General features: G+C 44.7%; 5 protein-coding genes across 5 annotated transcripts; 4 read left to right on the top strand and 1 right to left on the bottom strand.

The window, feature by feature from the left end:
* Positions 1 to 118: 118 nt before the first annotated feature.
* Positions 119 to 2363, top strand: F4813DRAFT_400089 (uncharacterized protein; the record flags this gene model as incomplete). The annotated part of the gene is made up of 6 exons (XM_049248235.1): positions 119 to 368; positions 438 to 820; positions 888 to 1169; positions 1235 to 1385; positions 1463 to 1731; positions 1792 to 2363. The coding sequence occupies exons 1-6, from the start codon at positions 232 to 234 to the stop codon at positions 2361 to 2363; spliced, it is 1794 nt and encodes a 597-aa protein (XP_049102881.1). The 5' UTR covers positions 119 to 231.
* An 867-nt stretch (positions 2364 to 3230) lies between these two features.
* F4813DRAFT_348777 (uncharacterized protein) lies at positions 3231 to 5331 on the bottom strand. Its single transcript, XM_049242115.1, has 3 exons — positions 4884 to 5331; positions 4303 to 4807; positions 3231 to 4238 (listed from the first exon to the last, which is right to left on the bottom strand). The coding sequence occupies exons 1-3, from the start codon at positions 4893 to 4895 to the stop codon at positions 3901 to 3903; spliced, it is 855 nt and encodes a 284-aa protein (XP_049102880.1). The 5' UTR covers positions 4896 to 5331; the 3' UTR covers positions 3231 to 3900.
* A 2917-nt stretch (positions 5332 to 8248) lies between these two features.
* On the top strand, positions 8249 to 10134 carry F4813DRAFT_379081 (methylenetetrahydrofolate reduct; the record flags this gene model as incomplete). The annotated part of the gene is made up of 2 exons (XM_049245406.1): positions 8249 to 9947; positions 10001 to 10134. 2 exons carry the CDS (start codon positions 8249 to 8251, stop codon positions 10132 to 10134), a joined length of 1833 nt encoding a protein of 610 aa, XP_049102879.1.
* Positions 10135 to 11198: 1064 nt separating this feature from the next.
* On the top strand, positions 11199 to 13527 carry F4813DRAFT_348772 (uncharacterized protein). The gene is made up of 5 exons (XM_049242114.1): positions 11199 to 11578; positions 11675 to 11880; positions 12019 to 12304; positions 12488 to 12855; positions 12975 to 13527. The coding sequence occupies exons 1-5, from the start codon at positions 11425 to 11427 to the stop codon at positions 13317 to 13319; spliced, it is 1359 nt and encodes a 452-aa protein (XP_049102878.1). The 5' UTR covers positions 11199 to 11424; the 3' UTR covers positions 13320 to 13527.
* A 337-nt stretch (positions 13528 to 13864) lies between these two features.
* On the top strand, positions 13865 to 15424 carry F4813DRAFT_267851 (Molybdopterin binding protein). The gene is made up of 8 exons (XM_049240342.1): positions 13865 to 13875; positions 13932 to 14096; positions 14160 to 14168; positions 14225 to 14269; positions 14332 to 14426; positions 14492 to 14509; positions 14562 to 14854; positions 14908 to 15424. Exons 2-8 carry the CDS (start codon positions 14013 to 14015, stop codon positions 15243 to 15245), a joined length of 882 nt encoding a protein of 293 aa, XP_049102877.1. The 5' UTR covers positions 13865 to 13875; positions 13932 to 14012; the 3' UTR covers positions 15246 to 15424.
* The last annotated feature ends 975 nt before the right edge of the window (positions 15425 to 16399 follow it).

Genomic DNA, 16399 nt, shown 5'->3' with positions numbered 1-16399 from the left:
TAAGCAGACCCAATAAAATATCTCCTTTAGTATAAGAGCAACCGGAACAGGGTGACGATTTTACTCCCGTACCCGGCGGCCGGGGTACACTTTTTATCTCCTTACCCACGCAGTCAGCCGTAGTTTGAAGACAACACTTTAGATTCTTCCCGGATCCGTTCATACACGGCATCTTTCACATATGGGTTGTCCTGCGCATATACTAATTTTCAGATATCGAAGTCTAAGAATATGGAGACGGCAGTGCCCACGAATATTCCCGAGTCTCAGCCTACGTCAGCTTCTATATCGAGTATAAGAGCATGTTCTAACTGCTCTCGAGTTAAATGCAAGTGTATATATCGGAGTGACAACACCGTTTGTGAACGGTAGGTTTAGACATCTTATTGCCGTTCCTCTCAGGACTCGAAATTAAATTGGGTATTGACACTCTCTAGATGCTACCGCCTAAAGAAAAGTTGCACGCCAACAGTATCGGCTGGGCGGCGTGTGGGTAAACGTCGTGGCGCTTCCAGAACTGCCCGGCTTGAAGAAAAACTTGATGAGCTTATGTCGAGTCTTAAATCACAGAAAGAGACCAGAGAACCCCATATAGAAGACGAAGTAGATAATCACGATGAGCAGCAAGGAGCTCTTGAATCCAATACAGAAGTACCATCAGCCACCATCGCGTCTTCAGTGCCGGCTACTCAATGTCTTGGAGGGGTAACCGCATTTGACATTACAAAAACTTCGAGTTCAAGTATTTATTATTCCGACGAAACGCCCCCGTTAGAGGCAGAAGATTTACTAAGAAAATTCCGAGATGAAACTGCAGTAAGTTAAGCTCCTAGCTTCCAAACCACTAAACCACTATATATATATATATCACTAACTGCTGAATATAGGGTTTTCTGCCGTTGGTCTATATTCCTCCACATGCGAGAGCCCAACAGCTTCGGGAAACGTACCCATTCCTGTGGTTAACTATAATGTGCACGGTATCAGCGTCGCCGAGAAGACGAACCGCCATAAGCGAGCAGGCAAAGAATATTATAGTCCTAAAGGTGGTTATGTCCAGGGAGAAGAGCATAGATCTTCTTCTAGGGCTCCTCATATTAGTAGGATGGTCAATACCCCGATTCAACACTCTGAAATCTCGAACCTCTTCTCTGACCCGTTACTGCTAGGTCACATCTGCATAAACGAGATAAACCTTTCTGGACATTATTCTCTCAATTAATTGTTACTCTAGTTTGTGACTTGGGCCTTCATAGGCCACCATCCGACCCAGCTATGTTTTGTGCCGCCGGTAGTATTAGCGAGTCGCAAGTATCAACTCTCCTTAAGGGGCGCACCCACGAGGAGCAACGCGCAGTGTTAGGTGCTTTTGTTGTTACGTCCATGTTAGTTTATCAGCCAGAAACCTTTTTTCCCACCCTCGCTCTAACACATTCAATATCTGACAAGTTACTTAACCTAGGATATCGAACATCTTCAAACACGCACCTGGGCTCCGTTGGTCCCCTTACCTTGACGTTTACCTTTCAAACCTTGCCCACAGCAGCAAAGCATCTCTGGACGAAAGCCTCACGGCAATGGTAAAGATGCAGCTGATTGCAAACCAAATATATGATGACTCTCTGTATGCCAATGGTGGCCGGCCTCCGGCACTTTATTTATCTGCTCTCCGATCACAGCTACATGAGATAACCAGACAGGAAAGTCTTGGCGCGGAGGTCAGAAATGATCGTACGGTAAACCTATAGTCACTAATTTCAATCCATTTTCTCACTAATACGCTCTATTTAGATATGATCTTAGAGCTCTATCACTTTACAGAGCTTCTGATAAATGAAACCGAAATAAGCAAGCCGGCCACACCATGGAATGGGCCGGACTTGCGGCGGTTTGAGATCTATCAGCGCTGCCTCGTGTCAATTAAAGCGTACCTTGATGCGTTCTTCTCCACTCCCATAGTTCTTCTCGGTAACATGTCATTCGCCAGTTATCCTCGACTTGTCACGGTTATGAAAGGCTTACATACAATAACCACTTTACAAGATCCAAGCTGGGATCGCGCAGCGGTCCGGAGAACCGTTGATCTCATTCCGACTTGTGATAAAATCATCGGGCTGTTCGAGTATTTAAAGGCCGCCTCGGCCTTGGTTTCACTCGACGGCGGCGAGGATGAATCGTATAACTGGGTCCTTGGGGTTTTCCGGAAGCTGAGAGAGGTTTGGCGGCATGACCTGGAAAGTATAGACACAGTGAGCATTTCAAATCACGAAGCTAATATGTTTGATGGAGTTCGGGGTGGGCTTACAACGCCCGTAGACGTTGCCAATGATTCTTGGTTCTTTAATGTGTTCGATGATTTTTAGAAATGGAATTGTTAGATTATACACATAGATTGACCTGATTAGGTATATTATATCAATCAGGTACCCTCATAATCGGTAATATAATGGTTCTAAAAACATGACAATAGATCGTGATTGAGTGTTGGGGTTTCCAGATAAGACATCTCGAACGATGGCAACTTTTTATGTAAAGTCACTGGCCTCTAGCTTACCTGATATAGAGTTCCTTGCAGAATGACGAAGTGGTTTCCCATGTCTGCTCGGCTTACTGGGTAACAGTTTTGTGGATTTTAGCTGGGAGGACAATTAAAGAAGATATGTAGTCATGTTTTGAATTCATAGCTAGGAGGATACATATAACGGGTACTCAGGTAGTTAAGTGCTTCGTCTTATGCTAAACATCATAAATATATGTACCTTACGTAGGTAACTAATTGAGACTGCCTACGCATCAGAGTTATTTATCAGTTTCGTCTCTTTGATTCAAAGAGCTTCGCTTCAGATGATATGATATTGATGTTTCTGGGTACCTGAATTAACTGGTGGGGTCATCGCATACACTTTCTCGTACCTAATGTTACTGTTCATGGCTGGGCTAGGGTATCTCGCTTTCCTATGATGTCTATATTTACAAATTCGGGACCCTAGATAGGTGGGTGGGTATGTGGCCATATACGCATGATAATACGAACTGGCTCTTGAGCAATACACCTATGAGGTAAGCAGGATATTCTTGAAATCGAAAGATGTTATATGTGTAAGAAGACCGAATGATTGGTATGGAATCAACCGTTGGATTTCCGGCGGTCTGTCCCGGGGCTCATCCTTGAGATATCCGCATGGCAGCGCCCTAGCAATCCCGAAGACAAATCACTATTTTTACTAGATGGATGGTGGCGCGGTTCGTGGCCCTGGCAGCATCTTCTATCTTAAAAGTATTACCAGATAGAATATGTGATATCCCACTACCTCCCGCTACTCATTTTTAGATACATGTTGCCTATGGAATGTCATTGGCAGTCTTCGGCTAACATTTTTCGGGACCGTATGTAACAAATCCGCATTTCTAGACAGTGTTCTGAGACAGTAGCTAGTCTATCTATGTACGTAGCCGCCTGAGCTGTCGCTCAGCGGCACAGCACAAGCTTACTAGCTGAATCAGCTTATAGCTCGATGTCAGTCAGCATCACCCCAGACGGTTACAGTGATAGAGGATACCCTACGGAAGAAGTCCAGGAATATTTCATGATTTTGGGGGCCTTTTTTCTTCTATATCCTAGTCGAAAGGTATTATATGCCTTAGATCTTTTTACTATCAAATCTCGAGTACCTATTGTAATTCAAAACCCCCAATAACTCCTGGGCTCAAGAACTGTAGAACTCCACCCCCAAAGCCACGTAGGGCAGTGCACTAAATATATTTTCTCGTGTCAGAAGGCCTCCAATGTGAACACCCAACTCCTGCGCCATGGTATCATGTTAAGGACATGCCTTATTGCCTCATGTTAAACCTAATGCATAACAGTAAATGGTAAATCGATAGGTCAATATGTCGTTATTAGGATTGCGTATCTAGAATCGCTGCATGAACAGCAGAGCCCCCTATGTTAGGGTTATTCAACGCTGTTTGATTTTGCGGCCCAGGTTTAAGGTAGCAATTGCCCGGCGCGCCTCCGTCGAATGCGAATGTGCGATTAGTCCAAGCAGGAATAAAGCTGACCCCGGCACAGGTCGCATTTCCAGACGTGGAATTACTGGGGAAGTGCGAAGGTATGTAGAAAGAATAAGAAGCGCAGGCGTCAATGCAGTCGTCAAAATTGCCCACGAAGAGAGAAGAGAGTGGGTTGTTTGGAGCGTCACTGTTGCAGTATATCTTGAAACTAGGATTATTATAAACTTGAGTTCATATAGTCAGTAGCTGTTCTAAATTGGCGTCCTCGCGTCAACCCTATACACTCACATTGAGATTCGTAGTCGGTTCCCGTCACTCCCGCTGAATTTGTAGAGCATCCTTTATCAATCGCGCTGAAGTCGGATGATGTTGGCCCTGGTGCTGTCACAGTAACAGTCGTCGGTGAGGCACTAAGTGCAGCCAAACGCGCCTCCGCGTCGTTCGCTCGGCTTGCTTCGACTCCAGTTCCAGCCGCTAAGCCGATGACGGCTGTCGATAAAAGGGCAATGATAATGGATAGAATAAACACTAGCACTGAGCATCCTAGTATTCGTTGTCGTGCTCTGCCGTGCTCAGATGGTAGTGTAGGACCATACCCGGTTTGATAGTCATACGTAAACGACGAAGGTGGCGGATGCTCAACTGGCGCAAAACCTGTATATCCTGCCGACTCTTCAGGCTTTACAGGAGTTGCCGACGTATGTTGTCCATATGTATTGGCCACTTCTGGTGCTGCAGATGGCTGATGAACCTCTGGAAAATTCTGAGGTATCAGTTCGGGCGCCTCGTCGTACTGCGATGCCGTTGAAATATTAGTTAAGCGGGTCAAGAAGAGTTAGAGCGCTATTATAGTGAGATAGGGAACTCACTCTCGGAGACATATTTAACGAGGGAAGTTCAAACAATGATGCGTATTGCTTAACTTCAAGATTTACTAAAGCTCTCTGAGCGCCACAGTCTCTGTTAAGTATCACGATCAGGGAAGAAGATCGTGGCCGGTGTCGATAGAAGAGCAATATCAGGAACAACGGGACATACCTAGGTTAGATATGAATAAGTTCCAGGATCACAAGCAGATCGAGGATAGGACTATTAATCCTTGCTCGTTTCCAGGTAACAAGAATCTTTGGTTCATGCAGCATAGCCAATCGTAAAACGGGATCGGGCAAGGTCCCCTTAAAAACTTGGGCTGTATTGGAACACGGACCCGACAAATCGACAGGGTTGCATGAAAATAGACCGGGGTACGCGGGGTCTCCGTGACCGAATACAACTTAGCAGAAGGAAAGCCGCAACATATTAGATTCTAGAATATGGAATACAGCTTTGGAAGATGACACTTTAAAACTATATAAGGTCACTGGTCACTTTATTATTATTATTTTTTTTTAAATCATACTTAGCTACCTGTCATATGCTAGTCCAACTTTATATTATACAACAACGGGTAAGACAAGTTAGATTGGATCATTTAACTACATCGGTTACAATCCAATACTTCCTCTTCATACATCTTACCCTGTCAAAATTCACTATACGCTACTACTAGTTCTTACCCACTAGTCAGTTAAAGTAAAAAGTAAAAACTACGATTCCATCCCGGTCATAGACTCAATTTTAAGACTTAATGACATATGGGTATTACACTACGTAATATATAAAGAAGGGCAAACTAGCTGAAAAGCACTGGAGTGGCTATATCCGTTGGTTACATATCTCCTTAGGCAAAATAGCCACCGCATAAGGAACGCTGACGCCAGCCATCAGAAGAAATGGGCTGAGTGGTAAAAAGGTCCCATAAGGCTGAGCATTAAAACCACCTTCCTGGTTTGCGATGTCAGGGACTTATTAGTCTTTATAAACAATAAAGGACTTAACAACTTAATCCGAGGTTACACTAATAGCACGAATGTGATTTTATTAACCTAGTATAACATCCAAGGTTACATTAAAAGTTAGCCCACCTAATCCCTATTATCATACAGGTAACCAAGTTCATTCAATGTTGCCTACCCCACATGTAAACTACTTAACTCAACTCTCTACCAACTTCAAGTGACGTAAACTAGGTCCAATCAAGTCAAGTCCAAGCCTATTCAAACCTTCATTAGTATTGATTATAGGTAACCATTAATCAGAAACTAGCTGCTCTCTTTACTCTGTTAAGAGGGTACGGTCTTATTTCCATGCTGTGCACTTGTTATAAAAAGCCGACAACAACCTTACCAAGCCACTAGTAGCGGCTTTTTTAAATATAATGGACAACTAGCCGAGCTTTCTGTCATCTGTTAGATCTTAATAAATAGCTTGATTCTTATCAATCTACTACTATATCGTGTTTCTACTTAAATTGGTTTATATTTAAACGAACTTGATATTAGTACTACGAGTGTAGCAAGTCCTCCGGGCTGAAAGCCAACGACTAAGCTTCAAGCAAAACGCTATAGCAATCATTTTAATATGTACATCCCTCAATGCTTGCTCGGTTTAAGCTATCCAAGATAATTTATATTGGAGCAGCTATCCATACAAATATAGTAAGCCACATGGTCTTAAAAACTAGTGCCTTCGCGGTCAAATGTTTATATCAAGCCTAGAAGATATATTATACTTCTATCTGCTTAGTACCTTCAGCATAGTCAGGGCTGGTTCAACTTTTCAACCTTTTTTAAAATAACTTATGACTTGAAATTATAATGTCGGCGTCTCATCTTTCCACGGTTCGTAATACTTAGGGCTAGAGCGTGTATACAGTAAAAGGTAGGTACTTACCCAATTGAACTTATCTAAACGAATTGACTGTTTGCAGTTTCTTTACTTGAGGCCATCCGACGTTGCCGGTTCTAATGCGTTGCTACCTGAACCATACAGCTTCTTGTCTCGGATGCTTGAGTTTGGTATTAGGCATTGGGTCGTTATGCTTCCCGTCGTCTTTGGCTTGCATGTTGAAGAATGTGAAAAATTTAACTAAGAAAGATTTCCGTTGTATAACTAGATGAAATATGTGATACCATCTAAAAGGCATACTACGGATTGACTTATTGTAGGAATAGTTTCTTTCGCTGGCCACTCTTAGTACAAAGTGCATGGATTACCTGTATTAGTGCATGAGCCTCTGATAATGGCCGTCACCGTCAGCTGATGCTCCTACTAAGCCACTGGAAAGAACCTACCTAGGTAATTAGCTGATTGTCTGGCGGTGAAGCGGGGTTGTACCTTGCCGATCGGAGGGGAGTTAGTTGGACCGTTAGGTTACAGTACAACAGGTACTCCAACGTGGAGGGGCAGCTATGAGGGGTAATTAATTATGCGGACTGGGTCTACTCAGCTACTGTACCTACTTCAGCCATCAGGGTCCAACGATAAATAAATCAATCCTTTATTACCTCATAGGTAGGTAGTTAGTACATGCGTGTAACTATACCTCTTTGCTAGGCTACTTAGGGTAAGGCATAGTACCTTATTCTAGGTTACTACAATCCCACGTTAATGCCATTCCCATAACCACGGGTGGTGTCTACGCTGCTACATCACAGTTAATAGGTACATGTAAGTACGTCCGGTACGTCTAGTACGTCTACATAGTACGCGCAGGAGTTATTCCTACCCGTAAGCCGCATATGCATGGTGAGCATTTAGGAGCATTTAGGTGCAATACAGTACATCGGACGGAGTAATAGTTTACCGCTAGAAGCATTTAAATGTGGCTGGAATACACTAGACTCTAGTAGATGGACCAATCATTCCGCCCCTGACTCGGAATTGCGGGAGAGAGCGTGGGTGGGACTTTCCAATTGGACTACGTCGTAGTTCAAGGGAGTCGATCCGTTAATTCTTGTAGAATTTCCGGGCTCTTCCTTCTTCCTCTCTTACTCTTATACAAGTACACAAGTACAAACATTGAACTTGTTATGTTTAAGTTGGTTGAAGGGAGTTGTCTCTTTTTTTAAAATAAAATAAAATCCGGGAATACCTGGCTTCTCAATTCTCAATTAGAGGGCCATTCCTATGTGTTTCCTAACGCAAGATTGCTAGGTGAGCAAGCTATATTTTCTCTCAGGCCTACTGCAAGTCCTTAGCCATACCTAAACCCTTCCTCTTCAAGCCATTTGCTTCCCTTCCTCTCTAGAATGTCCTTTTCTGACTTTGTTGCGTAGATTTCATTTGTGACATTCCTACTTCTATTTCTACGCGCCCTCAGTAATAGTATTCGTCCTGTACCGTACCGCCCAAAATGCATATCAACGAGATGCTCGCAGATGCCGAGAGGACCGGCCAGCCGTCCTTCTCTTTCGAATACTTCCCCCCGAAGACAGCCCAAGGTGTGCAGAACTTGTATGACCGTATGGAACGCATGTACGACTTTGGACCCAAGTTCATCGATATTACATGGGGAGCAGGAGGGCGGATTGCTGAGCTGACCTGCGACATGGTCGTTCAGGCGCAGGCCTACTTTGGTCTCGAAACCTGCATGCATCTGACCTGCACAGATATGGGCGAGGACAAGATAAACGACGCGTTGAGGAAGGCGTACAAGGCGGGCTGTACTAACATACTGGCACTACGAGGTGATCCTCCTCGCGAAAAGGAGCAGTGGGTAGCTACTGATAACAAGTTCAAATATGCAAGGGATCTTGTCGCTCATATACGAAAGACATACGGGAATCACTTCGACATTGGTGTTGCTGGCTATCCTGAGGGCTGTGACGATAATAAAGATGAAGATCAACTACTAGACCACCTCAAAGAGAAGGTTGATATGGGTGCTACCTTTATTGTCACGCAGATGTTCTACGACGCCGATAATTTCGTACGATGGGTAAAGAAAGTACGAGAAAGGGGTATTAATATTCCGATCATCCCCGGTATTATGCCTATTGCAACTTACGCCAGTTTCTTTCGACGAGCAAACCATATGAATTGCAAGATACCCGAAGAATGGATGACAGCTCTCGAGCCGATCAAGAATGATGATTCTGCCGTGAGGGAGGTTGGAAAGACGCTAGTTGCTGAGCTTTGCCGAAAGATTATGTCTGCTGGCATTGTTCACCTTCACTTCTATACTATGAACCTGGCCCAGGCAACCCGTATGGTCTTAGAAGAGCTGGATTGGATGCCGACCACAACACGCCCCCGAAAGCAGGCTCTGCCATGGAAACAGTCCCTTGCACTTGGGCGGCGCGAAGAAGACGTCCGTCCTATCTTCTGGCGTAACCGCAACAAGTCATACATATCAAGAACTCAGGACTGGGACGAATTTCCGAACGGCAGATGGGGAGACTCGCGTTCTCCTGCTTTCGGTGAATTGGATGCGTATGGAATTGGTCTAACCGGTACGAACGAGTCTAATCGCAAGAGATGGGGTGAACCCAAGTCGGTCCAAGATATTGCTTCCCTCTTCGTGCGGTACATGGAAAGAGATCTCCCTTCTTTGCCTTGGAGCGAAGCACCTCTAACCGGCGAGTCGGATTCTATCAAAGATGATCTCATCAAGCTCAATCACCGTGGCCTATTGACTATCAACTCCCAGCCAGCAGTAGACGGCGTCAAGTCTACTCATCCGGTGTACGGATGGGGGCCCCCGAATGGATATGTCTACCAAAAGGCGTATCTAGAGTTGCTAGTCTCTCCTGATTTATATCCCGAGGTTATCCGAAGGATTGACGCCAACCCAGATTTGTCATACTATGCTGTCACTCAGTTTGGGAAGCTCACGACCAACACCCCCTCTGAAGGCCCCAATGCGGTCACATGGGGAGTGTTCCCGGGAAAAGAGATCGTACAACCTACAATTGTCGAGAGTACTAGTTTCTTAGCTTGGAAAGACGAAGCATTTAGACTTGGCATGGATTGGGCCCATTGTCACGATGCCAACTCACCTAGTCGCATCTTGATCGAAAGGATCATGAACGAGTGGTATTTGATTAACATCGGTAAGCTACCCCGTGACCCTTAGAAGAGAGCAATACTAATACAGATTATGTAGTCAACAACGACTTTCATCAACCACGAACTATATTTGAGCTTTTCGATGGGTTAACCGTCAAAGACATCAATGTGCCCGTGGCACCTGTCAACGGAGAGCATAACGGGGTTCATAAGGAGACGAACGGCATTTAAGCTGTCAGGGAAAACGGAGCAATTGCTGTGGTATAAGCATGGCATTGATACAGGGAACGGCGTCATTGCACTTTTCAACAAGCATTCGGCAGGCGGACAAAGGGAGTTACCATTTCAACAAGCATATATCCAGGCGTTTGGAAACGGGGTCCAGATTTTTCAACAAAAAATCGGAGCACAGGTTTAGGGCTTAACGGCAACCTGGGAAAAGGGATAGGCCGAACGCGGGTTGTGCTGCATCATATCTCAACGATACCCCAGCAACGAAGGTGATAGTTTCGAGCGCGATTGTTTATTACTATTATTTTTCTTGATTTTTTGTAAGCCAAGAAATTAGTTGGACGGCATCTAGCGGGTTAAGATAGTAAGTTCGGCTAAACAAGAGGCATGTCATCGAAGACAATATAAGGCGCGTTGCCACCGAAGATGACGGGATAAGGCCGATAAATGAAATAACTTTCAAACGCGCTATCAAGCTCGATAATTAAAATGCAGGGAATTCGTAGATAAGTTGTTTTTAACTATATAAAGACGTTCATCTCTGATAACTATTACCGATATCTCCGATTTATTCCGCTCATACACAGAACCGATCTGGTTATAAAAAAACAAGGTGTGCGGCTCAACAAGTCAACGTCGTATCAGATAATATGTACATGCCGAATCTAGATCCTCAATTCTTGTCCCCTGCGCTACTCCCATATAAGTTTAGGCTCATTTATAAGCGAACCAAATGCCGACTTATCATCGAACAACATGCCTTTGTACGCTCAAAGCGTCCTAGGACCTGCAGTTTTGTGGGATGCCAATTCCGCTGCGAATTTCGCACTAGTTCGAATTGAATGAAATACTTTGCAAACTCCTTTTTAGAATGTACTTGTCTCTCTTGAATAAAACAAATAGAATGGCTCAATTCAAACAATGTATGCCATATATGTCACTAATGGAACCAAGTTTTGAATTATAGAAGGAAGTGAGTAAACATAGCGCGAAAGCTGGTATTGTTTCTAACCTATCAACCTACCTTATCAATCCTTGCCTACAATGTATTAACTGTCCAAGTGTCGGTGTCTGCACTTCTTTTTTTTTTTTTTTTTTTTTTTTTCCTTCCCCCTATACATACCCCTTGACCGCAAACATACGAGGTACATTTGTGATGCACCCCCTGTCCTACGCTGTTCCCTACTAGTTTTTGTTTTCTTTCCCTCTTCAGAACTACATTTCCTCATTACTTTTCACGACATGAAAAGGATTTCCTCCTAACAATCCGTTTTATTGGGCAGGTTTATCATGGATACGATTATTATCAGCCCGGAGTTACCTCCGAACGATGTTTTACTCTTGCGGAACCTTGCCGAGGACATTAAGCAATACCAAGAAAAGCGGACCGGCCCGTCTGACAAAGACGCCGTTACGACACCCGGCCAAGAGGCCGTTGATGGAGGTAGGTCCATCCCGTTAATCAAAACAAGGGAGTCGGGGCAGAACCCAAGGGACTACTCCGGATCCGGGTTCCGTGTTGACTAGGATTTCATTATAGCCCTTGGACATGGAGCCCCGTCATCTAGGGACGAGCAGGACCTGGCTCGCATGAGAGCGCTTAACGATCCGGAACACCAAGAGTTCGAGCCATCTATATTCTGTTCCGTGGACTTTCGAGATTTATCATCACGACTGCACCCCGTGGTATACCAGTATATATTGATGCCATATATCAAATGGGCTCAGAGCATTGCTAGACATCCCAGGGTATGTATAGTAACATCGCATCTTATGGTTTATCATACCATTGTTCACAACGCATACTAACATTTTTGCAGTGCGTGGTCATAGTTTTGTTCCCAATCTAAAGCCTTCTCGTGAGGACTCTACTGATGAGAATATAGCGATGTGATTATGGTTACTCACCTGATCATCTACTTCACCACTTCAGTTCCCAGCGCAATATGGCTCTTCTACCATTTTACCTATGTGCATGGGGTTATCCACGCTGCCATGCAGTTTTACTACGTAGGCACATATACGTTAATGATGCACCAACATATTCACGCAGGAGGCGTGCTACGTAAACAGTCCTGGGTCCACCTGTTCGACGTAATATTCCCGTATATTACCGACCCTTTGATGGGCCACACGTTTAATAGCTATTATTACCATCATGTTAAACACCGGTTAGTTTTCTAAGTCGTCTTCGAGGTTCCTCCGTGTATAGTGGCTAACACTTTGATAGTAAGCAAATATCAACTCTACTATTTTCTCATATCCTCGGCACTTGCTAGGTGGATAGGACGTACATCGGACCTTTGATAAAGATAGAGGGTCAAATGCTAATTCTGTCTATCTCGGCTGTTAGATCACGTTGAGGGCAACGGGCCTGATGACCTCTCCTCGACTGTCCGCTACCAACGCGACAACATCTGGCATTTTCTCCACTACGTTGGCCGTTTCTATTTCTTCGTCTGGTTGGACTTACCCTTGTACTTCTTCCGGAAAGATCGTCTTACGTTCGCATTAAAGACGGCGTTCTGGGAGCTATCCAGCTATGCTATGCTCCTGACTCTGTTTCGGCTGAATAGTCGTCCGGCGTTCTTCGTATTCTTGCTCCCGTTCATGTTGCTTCGTTTAGGACTCATGATAGGTAACTGGGGCCAACACGCCCTTGTGGACGCCGACGAGCCCGACTCCGACTACCGATCCAGCATTACCTTGATAGACGTCCCTGTAAGTTCCCATCTTCCCTTCGGCCTAGTCATTCGTCTAACCTAGAGTTCTACTCCTTTTCGCTGGGCTATAACACGCCGTATATGTTTTGCTTATCACTAACGATATCAAACTCGTAGAGCAATAGATTTTGCTTCAATGACGGGTATCACACGTCGCATCATCTAAACCCTCTACGGCACTGGCGCGAACACCCCGTGCACTTCCTGGCCAACAAACAGACCTACAGCGCGGAACACGCGCTCGTCTTCCATAATATAGACTACTTAGAAATTACATTTCGATTGTTGATACACGATTACGAGCACTTGGCACGGTGCATGGTACCGATTGGGGAGAAGCAGATCGCCATGACTATCGAGCAGCGCGCCGCCTTGCTCAAGCGCTGCACGCGACGCTTCACCGAGGAGGAGATTAAAGAGAAGTTTGGAGCGCCTGTTAAGTTGGCATCTAAGACGAAGTAAAGCGATAGCGCTGGGGTAGGAGTTGAATTCAATCGGCAGCTTGTCCGGTGCCGGAATGCGTTAAGACTAGATATTTATCACCGGGCATCTCCATCTCTTTGATGAGGAGCATTTTCAAATTTTCTATACCCAAGGCTTCCGAATAGACCAAGGTTAGGTACTTAGGCACTTTGTACAACGTGTAATAAATTTAATATGTTAGGTACCTAAGGTACTATCGTCATCATGCATTTTAGTGAGTAAAACGTCTACTACCGAGCGAATGTCGGCCAAGGATATTCCGTGTTTAGATACCTAGTAAAAGTGCACGCTTACCTAAGGTGCTTTAGCTGCTTATTAGTTCCATTATGTTACTCTTGCCTTACTGTATGTTGCTTTGCTTAGGGGAGGGACCAAACGGTCCCCGACTATCCCGCTTATTCCCCGAGTCTCACTTCAACTTCGCCAACTAGGTATTTACACTTTATTCTACTAGATCCCACTGTGTTCTTAGAGAGGAGTCGGATTGCATTTAATTTCTTATTTATTGTCCACGGTCACGGACGAGAAGTAGGAAGTACATTACACAATACCTCGAGAACCGTTTCTTTTATGATCTCACGATTGTCGCAGCTCGCTCGTCATCTTTCGAGACCTCACCCCGGATTCAGTCATCTATCCGCATTCAGGACCAGCGGTCTGGCATCGAGAATCATGGCTTCGGCAGATGAGCGGAATTCGAGAACCATACATACAGCGGCTTGTTTAATCATTGGCGATGAAGTTCTCGGGGGAAAGGTACGAGTCTTGTCCCATCCGGCTAGATATCTTATATGATGTGCTTCTAGCTAACTCTCTTAGACAACTGATGTGAAATTCTATACAGACCATGATTGGATATGCCGAAGACTAACCCCTTATATCAGACAAACTCCGCCTATATGGCGAAGTGGTGTTTTTCTCTAGGCATAGTAAGAGCCCCGGCTGTTAACTCTTATTATAAACGTACGCTAAAGTGAATGTGCTGTTATAGAACTTAAAGAGAGTCGAGGTCATTGAAGACGACGAGGATGAGATCGTAGAAGCGGTACGGAGAATGAGTGGCCGCTATGATTTTGTCGTGACAAGGTATTACTTATACTGGAAAGATCTTGCCCCTTGCCATGTAAACAGCGAAACTGACTCCTCTCTAGTGGTGGCATAGGACCGACGTAAGCTTAGAAAGCTTATCGTCATCTTATACAAAAAGCTTACCTGAAATAGACATGACGATATTACCTACCAATCCATCGCCAAGGCATTCGACTTGAAACTCATATTGCACGAAGAGGCGTATGAACGGATGAAGAAACTCACCAAGCCGAGCAAATCTCATCCGAACTTCAGTTGGGATGTAGAATCCCCAGCCAAAACCGCCCGGCTTAGGATGGTCCATCTACCCACTGACGAGTCACGCGACCTGGCAAACCAGGCCTTATTTCCACGTGACGATCTTTGGGTTCCTATTTCCGTAGTAAACGGGAATATTCATATTCTCCCAGGTGTACCAAAGTTGTGTAAGTTGCTAAATTGGGTTGAACTTCTGCGCCGCAATACTAATGACTACTAGTCGAAAGCCTTTTGCAAGGTCTCAAGCCGTTTATAGTCGACCGGCTAGTAGATCCCGAGGGCAAAGGCATTTTTAGAGCTATCATCTCTACGCCGATGGGTGAGAGCGCTATTGCCGATTACCTCACCGATTTGGCAGCCAGAGTCGCGCATAAGGATGTAAAAGTCGGAAGCTATCCTCGATGGGGCAGGAAGAACAACACAGTTACTCTTGTCGGAAGGGACAAGGAGTATATCGAGAGTTTAGTACCGGAGGTTGTGCAGAAAGTCCAAGGAAAGCGGGTTCAAAATGAGGGAGAGGATGATGAGCCCGAGGTCGCAGCCTCGACGCTTACCTAGGCATACATATTGTTAGTCCGACTTCTTGATAGAGACCTACCGACAGCTCGGCGCTATTCTTCTATGCTCCTTCATAGATGGAGAAGGTGTTAGGAGATCTTCGATGATTGTACAGCTAAATTCGGCCGATCTGTAAATGTTATTATCTTCTGTCGTTCGATTCCTCTTCTATTGCATGAACAAGATGGTTCCTTCCGGAATTGGCCTACGCAAAGCGTCGCTCAGCTTTTATGAAATATTCTTTTCGGACTCCTTCTCGGCGTGGCCGGACAGTTGCCCGTCTTCGCGGGGTTGATTTTGCCAACCCTTGCGTAGAAGGCGACTATTCTGGTTAGAACATCTCACCCATGACAGTACATGCATGAGAGATACATGATTAGTGAGCTTCTAGAAAAGTTAAAAATGGACCATGGTTCTGGTTTCTGGAATAGAAAAATGATCATGAAAATCCAGCGTCTGAGGGTAGATACAATATTGGATATATTGATGGGGTTAATGCTGGGTAACCTTGTCACGATCGCATCGTGTCGCGTTGATGGATCGATTCGGGTATTATTAAGACCAAGGCTAAGTGTAATTGTTCATTACCTACCTAGGTATATAAGAGAAAGGAAATGAAACTCATTTCCAATTCTAGACCCGTGTCACATTGTCCTTGTGGATTAAAAATTTGGATTAAAAATTAGAGCGCCTTTGTTTTCATGGGCAACGGAAATGCCTTTATTTCGCTCTATTTTTGAGTCCCTGGAACAAGAGTTTATTTGTTCATGGTTATGAATATGTTTTAAAATAATCAATCAAATTTACAGAAACCGAGCTGAGACGAGACGGAAAATATGACTGTAATAATCGGCGCTGTTGAATATCGTAATAATGTTGAGCGAGTCGGGACGATTGTCCACGTAAGGACCCATGATGCCTGCCCATAGGATGTATGTAGGATGCTGATCGATGGGGAAGCTGGTTTGGCGCTGGCGCTCGCCTTGCTTCGCGTCGTTGAAGAAAATATGATGGGATGAAAGGATGATGGGCTAGCGGTCGACGTTCTAAGCCAGTTCACCGCTCAGGGTTACATTTACCAGCATTACCAGTGGGGTTCAACAGAGGTGGGCTGGTTGATATTTTTTGGAGGCTGTCAATATGTACGTCCTTTC

This window comes from Daldinia decipiens (genome assembly GCF_022478715.1).
Source record: "Daldinia decipiens strain CBS 113046 unplaced genomic scaffold F4813scaffold_5, whole genome shotgun sequence".
NCBI classification, from domain to species: Eukaryota; Fungi; Ascomycota; class Sordariomycetes; order Xylariales; family Hypoxylaceae; genus Daldinia; species Daldinia decipiens.
Note: the sequence above shows the minus strand (reverse complement) of the source record. Positions and strands in the feature narration are given on the sequence as shown.

Excerpts from the sequence above, each read along its gene's own strand:
- F4813DRAFT_348777 (XM_049242115.1), bottom strand. Across the intron at positions 4,239-4,302 it reads AACCGACTACGAATCTCAAT|TTTATAATAATCCTAGTTTC; the intron begins GTGAGTGTATAG and ends TATGAACTCAAG.
- F4813DRAFT_348772 (XM_049242114.1), top strand. The coding sequence starts at position 11,425 with ATGGATACGATTATTATCAGCCCGGAGTTACCTCCGAACGATGTTTTA. Across the intron at positions 11,579-11,674 it reads CCAAGAGGCCGTTGATGGAG|CCCTTGGACATGGAGCCCCG; the intron begins GTAGGTCCATCC and ends ATTTCATTATAG. Across the intron at positions 11,881-12,018 it reads AGAGCATTGCTAGACATCCC|AGCGATGTGATTATGGTTAC; the intron begins AGGGTATGTATA and ends TGATGAGAATAT.
- F4813DRAFT_267851 (XM_049240342.1), top strand. The coding sequence starts at position 14,013 with ATGGCTTCGGCAGATGAGCGGAATTCGAGAACCATACATACAGCGGCT. Across the intron at positions 14,270-14,331 it reads GGTGTTTTTCTCTAGGCATA|AACTTAAAGAGAGTCGAGGT; the intron begins GTAAGAGCCCCG and ends GTGCTGTTATAG. Across the intron at positions 14,855-14,907 it reads CCCAGGTGTACCAAAGTTGT|TCGAAAGCCTTTTGCAAGGT; the intron begins GTAAGTTGCTAA and ends AATGACTACTAG.